The sequence below is a fragment of the Bufo bufo genome, chromosome 3 (genome assembly GCF_905171765.1).
Source record: "Bufo bufo chromosome 3, aBufBuf1.1, whole genome shotgun sequence".
Lineage (NCBI taxonomy): Eukaryota > Metazoa > Chordata > Amphibia > Anura > Bufonidae > Bufo > Bufo bufo.
Window position 1 is genome coordinate 627,208,569 of NC_053391.1, and position 13,074 is coordinate 627,221,642.

General features: G+C 43.8%; 1 protein-coding gene across 8 annotated transcripts in view; it reads right to left on the reverse strand.

Annotated features, from left to right (window-relative positions):
• FRY (FRY microtubule binding protein) overlaps positions 1 to 13,074 on the reverse strand; it is a 294,523-nt gene that overhangs the window by 181,746 nt on the left and 99,703 nt on the right. For all 8 annotated transcript variants that reach the window (XM_040426147.1, XM_040426153.1, XM_040426148.1 and 5 more), the window contains exon 2: positions 6,389 to 6,588. In XM_040426147.1, coding sequence (XP_040282081.1) covers positions 6,389 to 6,588 — 200 coding nt within the window. The remainder of the gene's footprint in view (positions 1 to 6,388; positions 6,589 to 13,074) is intronic.

Here is a 13,074-nt window from a genome sequence, read left to right on the forward strand (position 1 = left end):
AGGGAGGGAGAACAAGGAAGGTGGTGGGATGCAGGGATGGTGGTGATACCTAGGGATGGTGGTGGGATGCAGGGATGGCAGTGGTATCTAGGGATGGTGGTGGGATGCAGGGATGGTGGTGATACCTAGGGATGGTGGTGGGATGCAGGGATGGCAGTGGTATCTAGGGATGGTGGTGGGATGCAGGGATGGCAGAGGTACCCAGGGATGGTGGTGGGATGCAGTAATGTACTGCTGTGTGTTGAAAAAGGGGTAGTCTTATACGGCGAGTATATCCCAAACTCTATATTTTCAGTGTAAAAGTTGGGGGTCGTCTTATACGCCCAGTCGTCTTATACGCCGGCATATACGGTATATATATATATATATATATATATATATATATATATATATATATATATATATACACAGTACAGACCAAAAGTTTGGACACACCTTCTCATTCAAAGAGTTTTCTTTATTTTCATGACTATGAAGGCATCAAAACTATGAATTAGCACATGTGGAATTATATACATAAGAAACAAGTGTGAAACAAGTGAAAATAGGTCATATTCTAGGTTCTTCAAAGTAGCCATCTTTTGCTTTGATTACTGCTTTGCACACTCTTGGCATTCTCTTGATGAGCTTCAAGAGGTAGTCCCCTGAAATGGTTTTCACTTCACAGGTGTGCCCTGTCAGGTTTAATAAGTGGGATTTCTTGCCTTCTAAATGGGGTTGGGACCATCAGTTGCATTGAGGAGAAGTCAGGTGGATACATAGCTGATAGTCCTACTGAATAGACTGTTAGAATTTGTATTATGGCAAGAAAAAAGCAGCTAAGTAAAGAAAAACGAGTGGCCATTATTACTTTAAGAAATGAAGGTCAGTCAGTCAGCCAAAAAATTGGGAAAACTTTGAAAGTAAGGGCTATTTGACCATGAAGGAGAGTGATGGGGTGCTGCGCCAGATGACCTGGCCTCCACTGTCACCGGACCTGAACCCAATCGAGATGGTTTGGGGTGAGCTGGACCGCAGAGTAAAGGCAAAAGGGCCAACAAGTGCTAAGCATCTCTGGGAACTCCTTCAAGACTGTTGGAAGACCATTTCAGGGGACTACCTCTTGAAGCTCATCAAGAGAATGCCAAGAGTGTGCAAAGCAGTATTTAAAGCAAAAGTTGGCTACTTTGAAGAACCTAGAATATGACATATTTTCAGTTGTTTCACACTTGTTTGTTATGTATATAATTCCACATGTGTTAATTCATAGTTTTGATGCCTTCATAGTCATGAAAATATCGAAAACTCTTTGAATGAGAAGGTGTGTCCAAACTTTTGGTCTGTACTGTATATATATATATATTTTGGTTAAAGGCAGCAATGTTATTAAAAAAAAGTTATATTTGCTGCTTCAAAACCCCACCTGCTCCAGAGCCACTCTGATCCTTCCCAGAGCTGCAGATTTGATGGCATGTTTTTTGGCAGCAGCAGTGTTGTGCCTGTATACCGCATGTGACCGCCAATCATTAGCCTAAGGGCCCTTGCACACGACCGTATTCCCTCCGAGTCATACGGTCCATGAGTGGGCCATATGTCCCGCAGTGGCATTGATCGTGCACACGGGAGCGCACAGCATCATAGATTACAATGATGCTTCAATGATCTTATGAGTGCGGGACAATAGTCCCGCGGGCGACCCGACGTGCACAGCATCATTGTAATCTATGATGCTGTGCGCTCCCGTGCGCGCAATCAATGCAGCTCCGGGACATATGGCCCGCTCATGGACCGTATGTATCGGAGGGCATACGGTCGTGTGCAGGGCCCTAAGGCTGTGATGGCTAACCTCAGTCACTCCAGCTGTAGTAAAACAACAACTCCCAAGATAAACATGCTTGGCTGTTCTTAGAACCCAATAGAAATGAATGGAGCATGCTGGGGGTTGTAGTGTCACCACAGCTAGAGTGCCGGAGGTTAGCCATCACTGGCCTAAGGAGGATATTGCACAGGACTGTTGAGACCAGTGATTGGCTGCAGCTCTCACATACGGGCACACCACCAATGCAGTCATGAAAACAAGGCCCAGTGCAGGGATCAGAGCAGGCTCGGAGCGGTGAGTACAATTTTGTATTTTAATACATTCCCTGCCTTTTACAAAATGTTGTTTTTAACTTGGAGAAACCCAATAGGAAGCCGGTATACATTAATAATTAGGATAATATGTCACTTATCACAGGTGACCCATCAGATTTTCTATAGTTGAGCATGCTCAGATACACGCAAGTTTATCACAACCCAAACAATCAATATGACAATGAGACCCGTGTATACCGGTTTATAGACCACTACGGAATGGTATAAGCACTCATCCTTGGAGGAAGGCTTGTGTCACCATGGAGATGGATGTGGATGTGATGAGGAACATAGATGGTTTCAGGTTTTGTTGGTTTGCACTGGTCAATGTAAAGGTTATACTTTATATACCAAAGACAAACTAGACCTCCATTATGGTGCCAGAGTTTGTCACATAGTTCAGAAGAGTCTCTGACGTTTATTTTCCACTTCATGCTCTTTCCGTCACCATTGGGCCAAATGTTAAGACCCCCAGTTTATTAATTATACCGTTCCTATGAAGATGGGAGCCTTCCATTGTCCAATTGCAAAGGCAATGGGTCCAACCAGGGCAGGTTCCTTAACAGTTGCATGGGCTGTCTCTATGGCATGTACGTCCCTGAGTGAAAGATTGAGGAGGAGACCACCGCACAATGGCACTGCAACCATCTACAACTTGTGTGACTGTTGTGTCACGGCTGAATTGGGGCACACACATAGTATGATCCATACCAAGATTTGGGGTTGGCTGCTAACAAACATCAACACATGAACTGGCCTTTAAATTTCTGTTCACACTAGTTATAAACCTACTAGAACCAGGAAGGTTATGACCAGGGGTGTTGGTAGAATTACTATAAGTGTTGTGATGACTGATGTCAAGAGACCCAGGTCACATGCCTTGTGGTGCCAGGTGCTAGCAACACTGCTGGTTATGATGGCCAAGTTGTTTACAGGTTCTTAATAGATCTCGATGGAATTCATTGACCTATAATGGGTTAATTGTGATTTTATTTTTAAATGAAAGAATAGCGAAAAATGCTGTACTGGCCACCAAAAGACAAAGGAAACCTGAAGGAACAGATGCTAATGACAATGTGAACAGACATTAATGGCAAAATACTGTATTTTTACATTATAGCAATTATTAAAAAGCCTTCGAGAGATGTTTTCTTCATGGATGTTTGAAGCTTAAAGGGGTTTTCTGACTTTTTATCTGTATCTGATCGGTAGAGTCCAACACCCTAGACCCCCGGTGATTAGCTGTTTCAGAAGGCCACAGTGCTCCAGTGAGTGCCGTGGCCTTCTAGCCGCTTACCCTAGGCCAGTGACATCACGTTCATCGGTCTCATGGTCTGGGCATAGTTCAGTCCCATTCAAGTGAATGGAGTTGAGCTGCAATGCCAACCATGACCACTATCCAATGTACGGCTCTGTGCTTGGCAAGCTGTGAGGAGGCAGCAGCGCTCACCGCAGTGCTGTGGTCTCATCAAACAGTTGACCAGGGGGTTATGGGTGTAAGGCCGATCAGATGCTGATGACACCCTGAGGATAGGTCATCAGTATAAAAAACTTGGAAACCCCTTTAATTTTAGATTTACCGGCAATAATTAGTAGGGGCCAGAGGCATAACTTTATGCTCCTGGGTCCCAATGCAAATCTGAATAGGGCCTGGAACTACCACCTGTCATTTATAGTACTGGTGTCCTCATATGGGGCAGAGGGACCTTCTGGGTCTCCTCAAGCTCCAGGACCTGAGTGCAACTGCAAACTGTGCACCTCCTATAGTTACACCACTGGTAGTGGCCCAACAGGTGCCATAAGTCCCGGCAGCTGAGAGGGTACGCTCCCTATTAGGGTACTTTCACACTAGCGTTAAACTTTTCCGGTATTGAGTTCCGTCCTAGGGGCTCAATACCAATACCGGGAAAAAACTGATCAGTTTTATCCTAATGCATTCTGAATGGAGAGCAATCCGTTCAGTATGCATTAGGATGTCTTCAGTTCAGTCCTTTTACGGTATTTGGGCGGAAAAAATACCGCAGCATGTTGCAGTATTTTCTCCGTCCAAAATTCCGGGACACTTGAATTGAAATGCATTCATTTCTGATCCAGTTTTCCGGTCTGCGCATGCGCAGACCTTTAAAAATGTGAAAAAAATAAAGATCCCTTACCAGCACCATGGTTTGTATACTGCAGCCAGGGCCTGTGCACTAAATACGGACAGCACCGAAGAAGACAAGAGACCAGCAGAGGCTCAAACATCTATTGCTCCATTTACTGAAGGATATTATGTTTTCCGGCACCAATATAATTACTGTCTATAATAAAAATGGTTGTGTCGCTCGTGCATTCATTTTACGGCATGTAAATATGAATTCAAGCAACGTGCTGGCGAATGGTGCAATGTCATTAGCTTCTGTTCTGCAAATAATACGGGATGGCAGAGCAGATGTGTATATGGAAGGGGGGGGGGGTGAGAGTCGCTCAGGAAGTTGTAAAGATCCCATCAAGTATAAATAGATTGGGCAAGACACCAAACACAACAGCAGAGTGCTGAGTAATGTGCTTCGTCAGAAAAAAATCTGATAACAGAGGATGGACAGCAATCTGCCGCTGCCATCAATATGTATATACGGAATATGATCACAATCACATGGCACGCATCAAATAAAGCATACTCTTTATCCGCCAGTGCAGGACACACTGTGCAGAGTGGCTAGGACTGCGTCTAGTGCACTCAACGGAGCAACTACTGGACTTACAACCGGCTGAAATCTGACCGGTTACTGGGAGCTATTTTCCACTTTAAAGGCTATGTACACCTTTGGGGGCAATTTTTTTTATTATTATTGCATTGTATAAATATTTTTTTTAATTGGTCTTTATTAAACATATGGCATCCTTTTTTCTGTACAGAGCGGACCTGCTGAACCAGCACCGTCAGACCAGGAGCAGAAGGACTCCTCATCTCTGACCTCCTAAACACTCATTACAGCGCAGTTCTTACCTTACTGATAAGGCCTCATGCACACAGCCGTTGTTTTGGTCCGCATCCTAGCCGCAGTTTTGGCGTCTCGGATGCGGACCTATTCACTTCCGTGGTCCGCAAAAAAAATATAACCTGTCCTATTCTTGTCCACGTTTTGCGGACAAGAAAAGGCAGTTATATTAAAGGCCGTCTGTGCCGTTCCGCAAATTGCGTAAAGCGCACACGGACGCCATCCGCGATTTGCAGATCCGCGATTTGCGGACCGCAAAACACACAACGGTCGTGTGCGTGTAGCCTAAGAATGTGATAACTTTATGACCTCTCAGTAGTTTAAAGATAAGGGAGGTCATTTATGAAGCTGAAATCCGCCTATATTAGGCATATTTCAGGCGCAGATTCTGCGACTTTTCCCCGCTCAGGCGTAGGAAAAAGGTGGTGGTGGTGGATCCGCCGAAGTTCTGTAGAGGCTGACACCTCTTCATAACTCCGGCAGATCCACCGCCAGATTTAATAAATCTGCTCCCAAGGTTTATGAGATGACCGGCAGAAAGTGAAAGTACCCGTCACACAGCTGGAAAAACAGTTAACCCTTTGTGACAGAACATCTCAATATTTTTAATGAAGGCCAATTGGAAAAAAAATGATTTTTAGCCAAAAATGAATTACATGCCATCATAAAAAAAAAATTGCCTCTGAAGGTGCACATAGCCAATTGTTAAAGGGATTGTACAAGATTAGAAGAAACAGCGTCACATCCGTCTGCAGGTTGTATGTGGTGGTGACGCCCAATCCATCCAGTTTATTGGAGCTGTGATTTAACACCAGACGTAAACCATGGAGAGGTGTCATTTAAAAAAAAAAAAAAGAAGAACATTATAAATCGCCATCTTTATATCACAGCCATTTCCGTAATCTTCACTATGGTAATTTATAAGAAACACTTGAAATTATTAGTTTGCAAATTAAAAGGGTTCTCTGACAACTCCTAGGCTACAGACCTGTGTGCCTGAACACAAAAAAGAAAAAGGACTAGTTGTCCACCGTCCATTCTCTAACGCTTCCCGCCTCTGCTGGACCGGCAAGTCGCAGAGTCTCATGACCGCTGCGGACAACCACGGATCTCAGTGGTCACAGAGGCATCACTACTGTAATGTGGCGTTTAAGCCGCTGCGAGTCCTCAGGGCATGGGTACGTTGCATAGGTGTTGTCGGCTCCAAGGCTGGACAACCCCTTTAAAAAAAAAAAAAAAAAAAAAAAAAGATGGAATGACACCTTTTATTACAACGCCTTTTTCAGCTCACTCACCAGGGGTTCGGCCATTATTATCCGGATCTTGCGCTCCGCTTGTGTGGTGAAATTTGCAAATAAACTCTTGAGAATATATTCCCCAGGTTTACTCTCCGGGTCTATGTTGATGGGCAGCATGGTTGGGGGTCCCTTGTCTCTTTGCGTGCTGGATACTGGTTGTACTTGTGGTTTTATATATCCGTTACCCACCGGAGAAGCTACAATACAAAGAAACAAAAAGACAAGAAATCAGTACTACATTCGCGCAAAAGTTTGAATATTTCTAATATTTAAAAGGGCTTATGCCATAATATTTATTGTAAAAAACGTAAATCAGACATCATATAGCACATGACAACGCCTTTCTAACAAAGCTAGCAGCAGCCTTGTACCGCACACGGGTCCAAAGATCTCCACATTCACTGCTCCAATTGCTCTGCTAGATTATCTTCAACATGGCAGCCCAGGGGGCATGTCCTTTCTGCTGCAGCCCTGTCTCTGTAACTGCCACAGCTTCTAACAAGAAATATGGCTGGTGGTAGTTGAAGATTTAAACTGAGCACGTTCGACCAGCTCAGAGAGATGGACCAAAAATAAGGAAAAAGAACAGCAGGTGGCGCTATAGAGATACATATTATTAAACCGCTCAATGGCTGTTACATTTTTAAAAAGAAGACCTGACCTCACTGTTCCCTTGCTGCTGTGGCTGTTCTGATGATGGTCCTGGTCCCAGATCAATACTTCTTTTTAAATGTCAGGAAAGGCCCACTCAGCCGGGCACTGGGCACAGTGGTGACCAGTAATTGGCTGTGTGGGATCAGGTAGTGGAGGGTAGCAGGGACCAGAACAGCATCTCGTCAATGCTATATAGCCTTTTTTAATTATTTCCCAGGAAAAACCCGTTAATCATTTAAAGGGAAGCTCCAGCTTCAAGTCTTCTATTTCTGCAGTTGCCTAATATTCTACGATAAAGTGGCATTTCATTCTTGATCAACTATTTCTATGGTTACCAAAAATTTGACAAGATATTGTCTTCTCCATCCACAGTGAAAGCTTCATTCTGCAATCTGTTGGTTTTCGGATGACAGTGCATTGTGGGATCTCAGATGACCGCTGCACAGTACTTAGAGGTAATATATGTTAGGTCTGACAGCAGAGCAGAGATGAAACAATGTCTGTTTCCAATAGCAACCAGGAGAAAACTGTAAACCTATGTATAATCAATGGAGAAAACTGTAAACCTATGTATATAAATGGAGAAAACTGTAAACCTATGTATATCAATGGAGAAAACTGTAAACCTATGTATATCAATGGAGAAAACTGTAAACCTATGTATATCAATGGAGAAAACTGTAAACCTATGTATATCAATGGAGAAAACTGTAAACCTATGTATATCAATGGAGAAAACTGTAAACCTATGTATATCAATGGAGAAAACTGTAAACCTATGTATATCAATGGAGAAAACTGTAAACCTATGTATATCAATGGAGAAAACTGGTCCAATAACTAATAGTGACTTTTTATGGTGCTTTACACTAGGAAATGTTGAAAAGCTGAACGTGTAGAGGTAGTCTAGAACTGTGCAGGGACACATCCAGCAACTAGACCTCTTCAAGCACTAGAATGGAAAGTGCAGGCTTTTTTTTGGAGGCTACATGGTTGGTTATTGCCTATATTTAGGCCTATTTCACACTTGCATTGTGGCTTTCTGGTTGCGAGATCCGGCAGAGGATCTCAAAACCGGAATTGAATGCATCCGTGCCATTCAACACATCCGGATACGTTCGGCTGGATCTGGTTGTATTGAATCTAAACTGAACAAACCGCTAACAAAAAAAAAACTGGATCCGGCACAGTTGACTTACATTGATTTTCATGCCAGATCTGGTTTGTTCCAATTCGCAGACCATTGACAATGAACGGGGACCAAACTGATCTTTTTTGGCTCGGTTTCGAGATCCTCTGCCGGATCACAAAACCGGAAAGCCGCCACGCAAGCGTGAAACAGGCCTGACGCAGCGCATTCTAGCGATGTTTTTACAGGGACAACCTCCGAATATAAAGAGAATAGAGTATGCATGTCCATTTAAGTGAACCTTCACCATGGGCTATATGTTCATTAAGGGTAAAATATAACATTTGTGATATCACTGTATTCTTTTTTTTTTTTTTTTTACTTATTTCTTATCCAGAAGCCATCGACTTCTTGCTGTTGATGGATCTGTTATTTTGCCGCTATTCAGCACTTTGCATAATGTTAGGCCTCTTGCACACGACCGTATGGCTTTTTTTTTGTATTTTGCGGTCCACAAAAAATACAGATGACGTCCGTGTGCATTCCGTTTTTTTGCGGAACAGAACAGCTGGCCCCTAATAGAACAGTACTAACATTGTTCGTTATGCGGACAATAATAGGACATGTTCTATCTTTGAACAGAAATAGAAGGCATACGGAGTACCTTCCGTATTTTTTGCCGATCCTTTGAAATGAATGGTTCCGGGTACGGTCCATATATGGAACGGAAAAAACGGAACGGAAAATAAAAACGTTTGTGTGCAAGAGGCCTTATTCTGTCGGGAGTGAGCTATGGGTTTGACCTTCATGTTCATATCCTCCATTAGAACGTCTGCTTACAAAGAAATAAAAGTTCCTTCCGACAGCTGGGTGGCTGAAGAAGTGACAAATATTGCCAACCAAGTGCTCCAAGTGGTTGTCACCTTCCTTCCCCTGCATCATGATAGGGAATATAGTGGGTCATTTATTAAACAGAAATATGCCTATTGGTGCCGATTGCGACTTTTTCCCGCTCTCACCGGGTCTAAAAAAAGTGGGCGTGGCCTGGGCGGGGGAAGGGATGGGTCGTCAGGACAGTCTCCTTTACCATTTTCTACGCCTGTTTTAGATAGCGGACTTGCATTTAAAAGTGGCGGAGTTATGTAGAAACAGGTGCCTCCACAGAACTTTGGCGGATCCACCGCCAGCGCAGGGTCTATTAAGACCGGCGTCGATAAAGCCAGTCTTAATAAATGTGCTCCACAGTGTTTAGAATTCATCGACTATGGTAGCCAACCAGTCATGGCTACACCTTCCCCACACCACGAACAGATTAAGACATGACTGCTTTCTTCCAAAACCAGCTCCATGCCTCTCCATCACATCTGGCTGAGCTTTACTACTGCACAGAACCATGTTTTTGTGACCCTGGACAATCCTTGTATATCTGTACATGTATTCAGACACAATTCATACAGATGTATCATTGGCAGAATGTCTCCTCAAATTACTAACAAATGACAAATGTGAAGGTCTTTGATGTTTTACTCTTCATTTTAGACTTTTCCCCCCCAGGCTTTTAGAGGCCCTGTCTTCACGCCAGGTCACCAACTGGAAAATAAGGATCTCCATGTACCGGGCCTAGCTCACACACTGCCAGGGTATGTCACTTTCCGGCATTTTATTTCAAGCAGTACGAAAGCAAAGAAAGCAAATACCGGCAATGTTTTTCCATGCATGAGATTCCATAACTTAGATTCTCAGGCCGGCAGCCAGAAGGGGCTTAGTGCTCCATGGAGGCAACAGCTTGCTCCTAATAGAGGAGAGAAGGTCCTGTCCGTGGTACAATGTGCCAGCTGCTGCCACAAAAACATCCTGGCGTCAGATCCATAAAGAATCGCTCACCTGTTTTGTTTCGTAATCTAATTAGCATAACCACATATAACATGGAAAAAGCATTTCGAGTTTTTTTTTGGGAGTTAGATATTGAAGAGCTATCCTGGGGATATGCCTTCAATATCTAATACCTAATCCCCCACCCCCCAACAAATCAGCTGTTTGAACAGGACGCAAAGCCTCACTGAATGCAGCAGTCTTCTCCCACCACAGCGCCTCACATTGTGTAGTGGCTGTACTTGGTATTGCAGTACAGGCCCTTTCACTTGAATGGTACTGAGCTGCAAATAGGCCTCAAAGAACTCATCGGTCAAAGTGCCAGAAGTCGGACCCTCACCGATCAGATCCTAAGGATAGATCATAAATATTTTCGAACCCCGGGAAAACCCCTTTAATGAGGTCTTCCCGGATTATGGCCATTTTAAGCCAACTCCCGGAGAGAGTGGCACCTGTTGAAAAACTCATACCTGCCCGTTTCAGCACCCTGGGTCTGTTGGTCTTCTGGTCACCATTCTGTTTACTTCTGGACAGGGTATGGATGGGGCCATATGCCCCACTGCACGACTGGCTTCAGTGAAGACGTGTTCCAGAGAGGCCCATGACCCAGTCAGTAGTGATCTGCTACTTGGGGACACGTCACCACTGAGGCCAGTCGTCAGCTGCAGAAGCACACGTGACCCCATGTAGAAGTAAATAGATCAGGGACCAGAAATTCACCAAATAAGTCTTAAAATGCCCATAATCCTGGAAAACCCCCTTTAAAAGTGCATAAAACAGACAAAGCCAAGCTGATCGAAGCAAATGTATACATGTTTCTGGAGGTACGAAAGATAAAGAAGTGATCATGGCGGCAGCCATTTTTATGAACTTCCTATCAGCCATTCTTCTGCACACTATAGCCGGCCCTCCCGCCTCCAGTAAGCACTGTATACCCCAGGGGTCGGCAACCTTTGGCACTCCACCTGCTGTGAAACTACAACTCCCAGCATGCACTGGTACTCAGCTGTTCTTGTAACTCCCATGGAAGTGAAAAGAGGATTCTGGGAGTTGTAGTTTCAGAACAGCTGGAGGGCCGGCGGTTGCTTAAATCGTACAAATAGTTGTATCACCTTTGTTGATCAAATGTAGTGATTTAATCTCCTCAACAAAGACGCTGTCCAATCGAAATCCATGACATCTAGACTAGCTAGATCAGCGGAGCTCTTAAAGGGGTTATGCCATGATTGATTTAAAAAATGAAAAACAGACATCATATAGTACATGACAATACCTTTCTAACAAAGCCAGAACCAGCCCTGTACCTCACATGGATCCAGAGATCTCTCCACATTCACTGCTCCAATTGCTGGCTGATAGATGTATATCAAGCTGGCAACTCAGGGAGCGTGTCCTTTCTGCTGAAGCTCTCTCCCTGTAACTGCCACAGCTTCTAACAGAAGATATGGCTAGTGGCAGTTAAATATTTAAACGGAGCACGATCGACCAGCTCAGTGAGATGGACACACATATGAGGAAAAGAATAAACAGCAGGTGGCGCTATAAAGATACATTCTATTGAATAGCTCACTGGCTATCCTAAATTTTGAATTAAAAGCAATTACAAAAGTATTCAAATCCAGGTGCTGGTTTGAAAAATGTAGAATATGTTTCATGACACCCCTTTAAGAGAAAATTAGAGCTCAGTTTACAACTACAGGAAGATCCCTCCTATGAAGTTTGAAAGCATTCATTGTCGTTTCCCTGTAGATCAGCAGACCAGTACACTAGGCCTAGTCAGTACAGTGATTTTTGAGGTTTTATTTGGCAAATGTATTTATCACAATCAACCAAGGTGTTGACCAGAGGAGCCAGGCCATGTACAAGGAAGCCTGTATAGTGACACACATGGGCTTTCTGGCCCAGAGCAACCAATCATAGCACAGCTCTAATTTCTCAAAAGCAGAATGCAAAATGAAAGCTGTGCTGTAGTTGACTGCTATGGGCAAAAAAAGACCCAACAAATCTCCCCCATAGTCCCCAGGTTACATGTTACAGAGACTTGAGCAATCCATTCAGGGGCAGGATGGCCATAGACCTTACAGGATGGCCATAGACCTTACAGGGAAATTTCCCAGTGGGCCAATTCCCAGGGGGCAGCCTAGGTCCTCCTCACGGCTGGCCAGTGGAAGTTTTTGGGGATGTATTTTGTGATGGACTGTGGTATTTGGCTCTGTAGGGGTGTTTTTTTTGTGCCACATGGTACTGATGGCCCTGCCTTCCATCAATTTGGACCTAACTACAAAAAGGCGCCAATTGTAGTATTTTTTCCAGGGCCACTTTAAGTTCCCACTATATAGTGTCTCCGTGCGGTATCATAACCTCTAATCCCTAGAGCCATGTGTTTCTCTGGGAAAATACCTTCATAACATGACATATGATGGAGAACGAGAGCATGGAAAAGGAAAATCTAAAAACACCAGGAGGCACGCCAGTGTACAATGTGGGCTCTTAACAAGCCATGGGAGTTGAATTACGAATCAGTAGAACACAGATCTTCCAAAATACAGACATTATCTAAAAACCTGTAGGTTGAATAACTTTTTTACATTACATGAAAGCATCGTTGGCAACAGTCACAGGAAACGGGCAGGAGGGGGTGGGGAGGGAGGAGTTTGTACAAATTTACCCCAGGTCAGACGTTTTCAGGATGGTCAAAAAATCTTGAATTCTATTGACAATGATGCATGAAAGTGGGGAAAATTAATCTAATGTGCTACAACAGTGGTCCACTGCTAAAAGGGTTAAAATGTATTTGATGTTTTTTATGTATGACCTGCACAAGGAGTTAACAGGCCGTAACAACCATTGGTTGGTGGGGCTTTGCCATAGCGAGGAGCAGAGTTAAGAGTAGTGTGAGGCAGAACAGAGTGAGACAGAGCAGTGAGCAGAAGCTAAACACAGCCCTGAATCAGCCTATAGAGAAATCTTTAAAGCTAGTTTAAGAGGAGAAAAAGGGAATATTGTGAAGCATGCCAGTGTTGAGAGA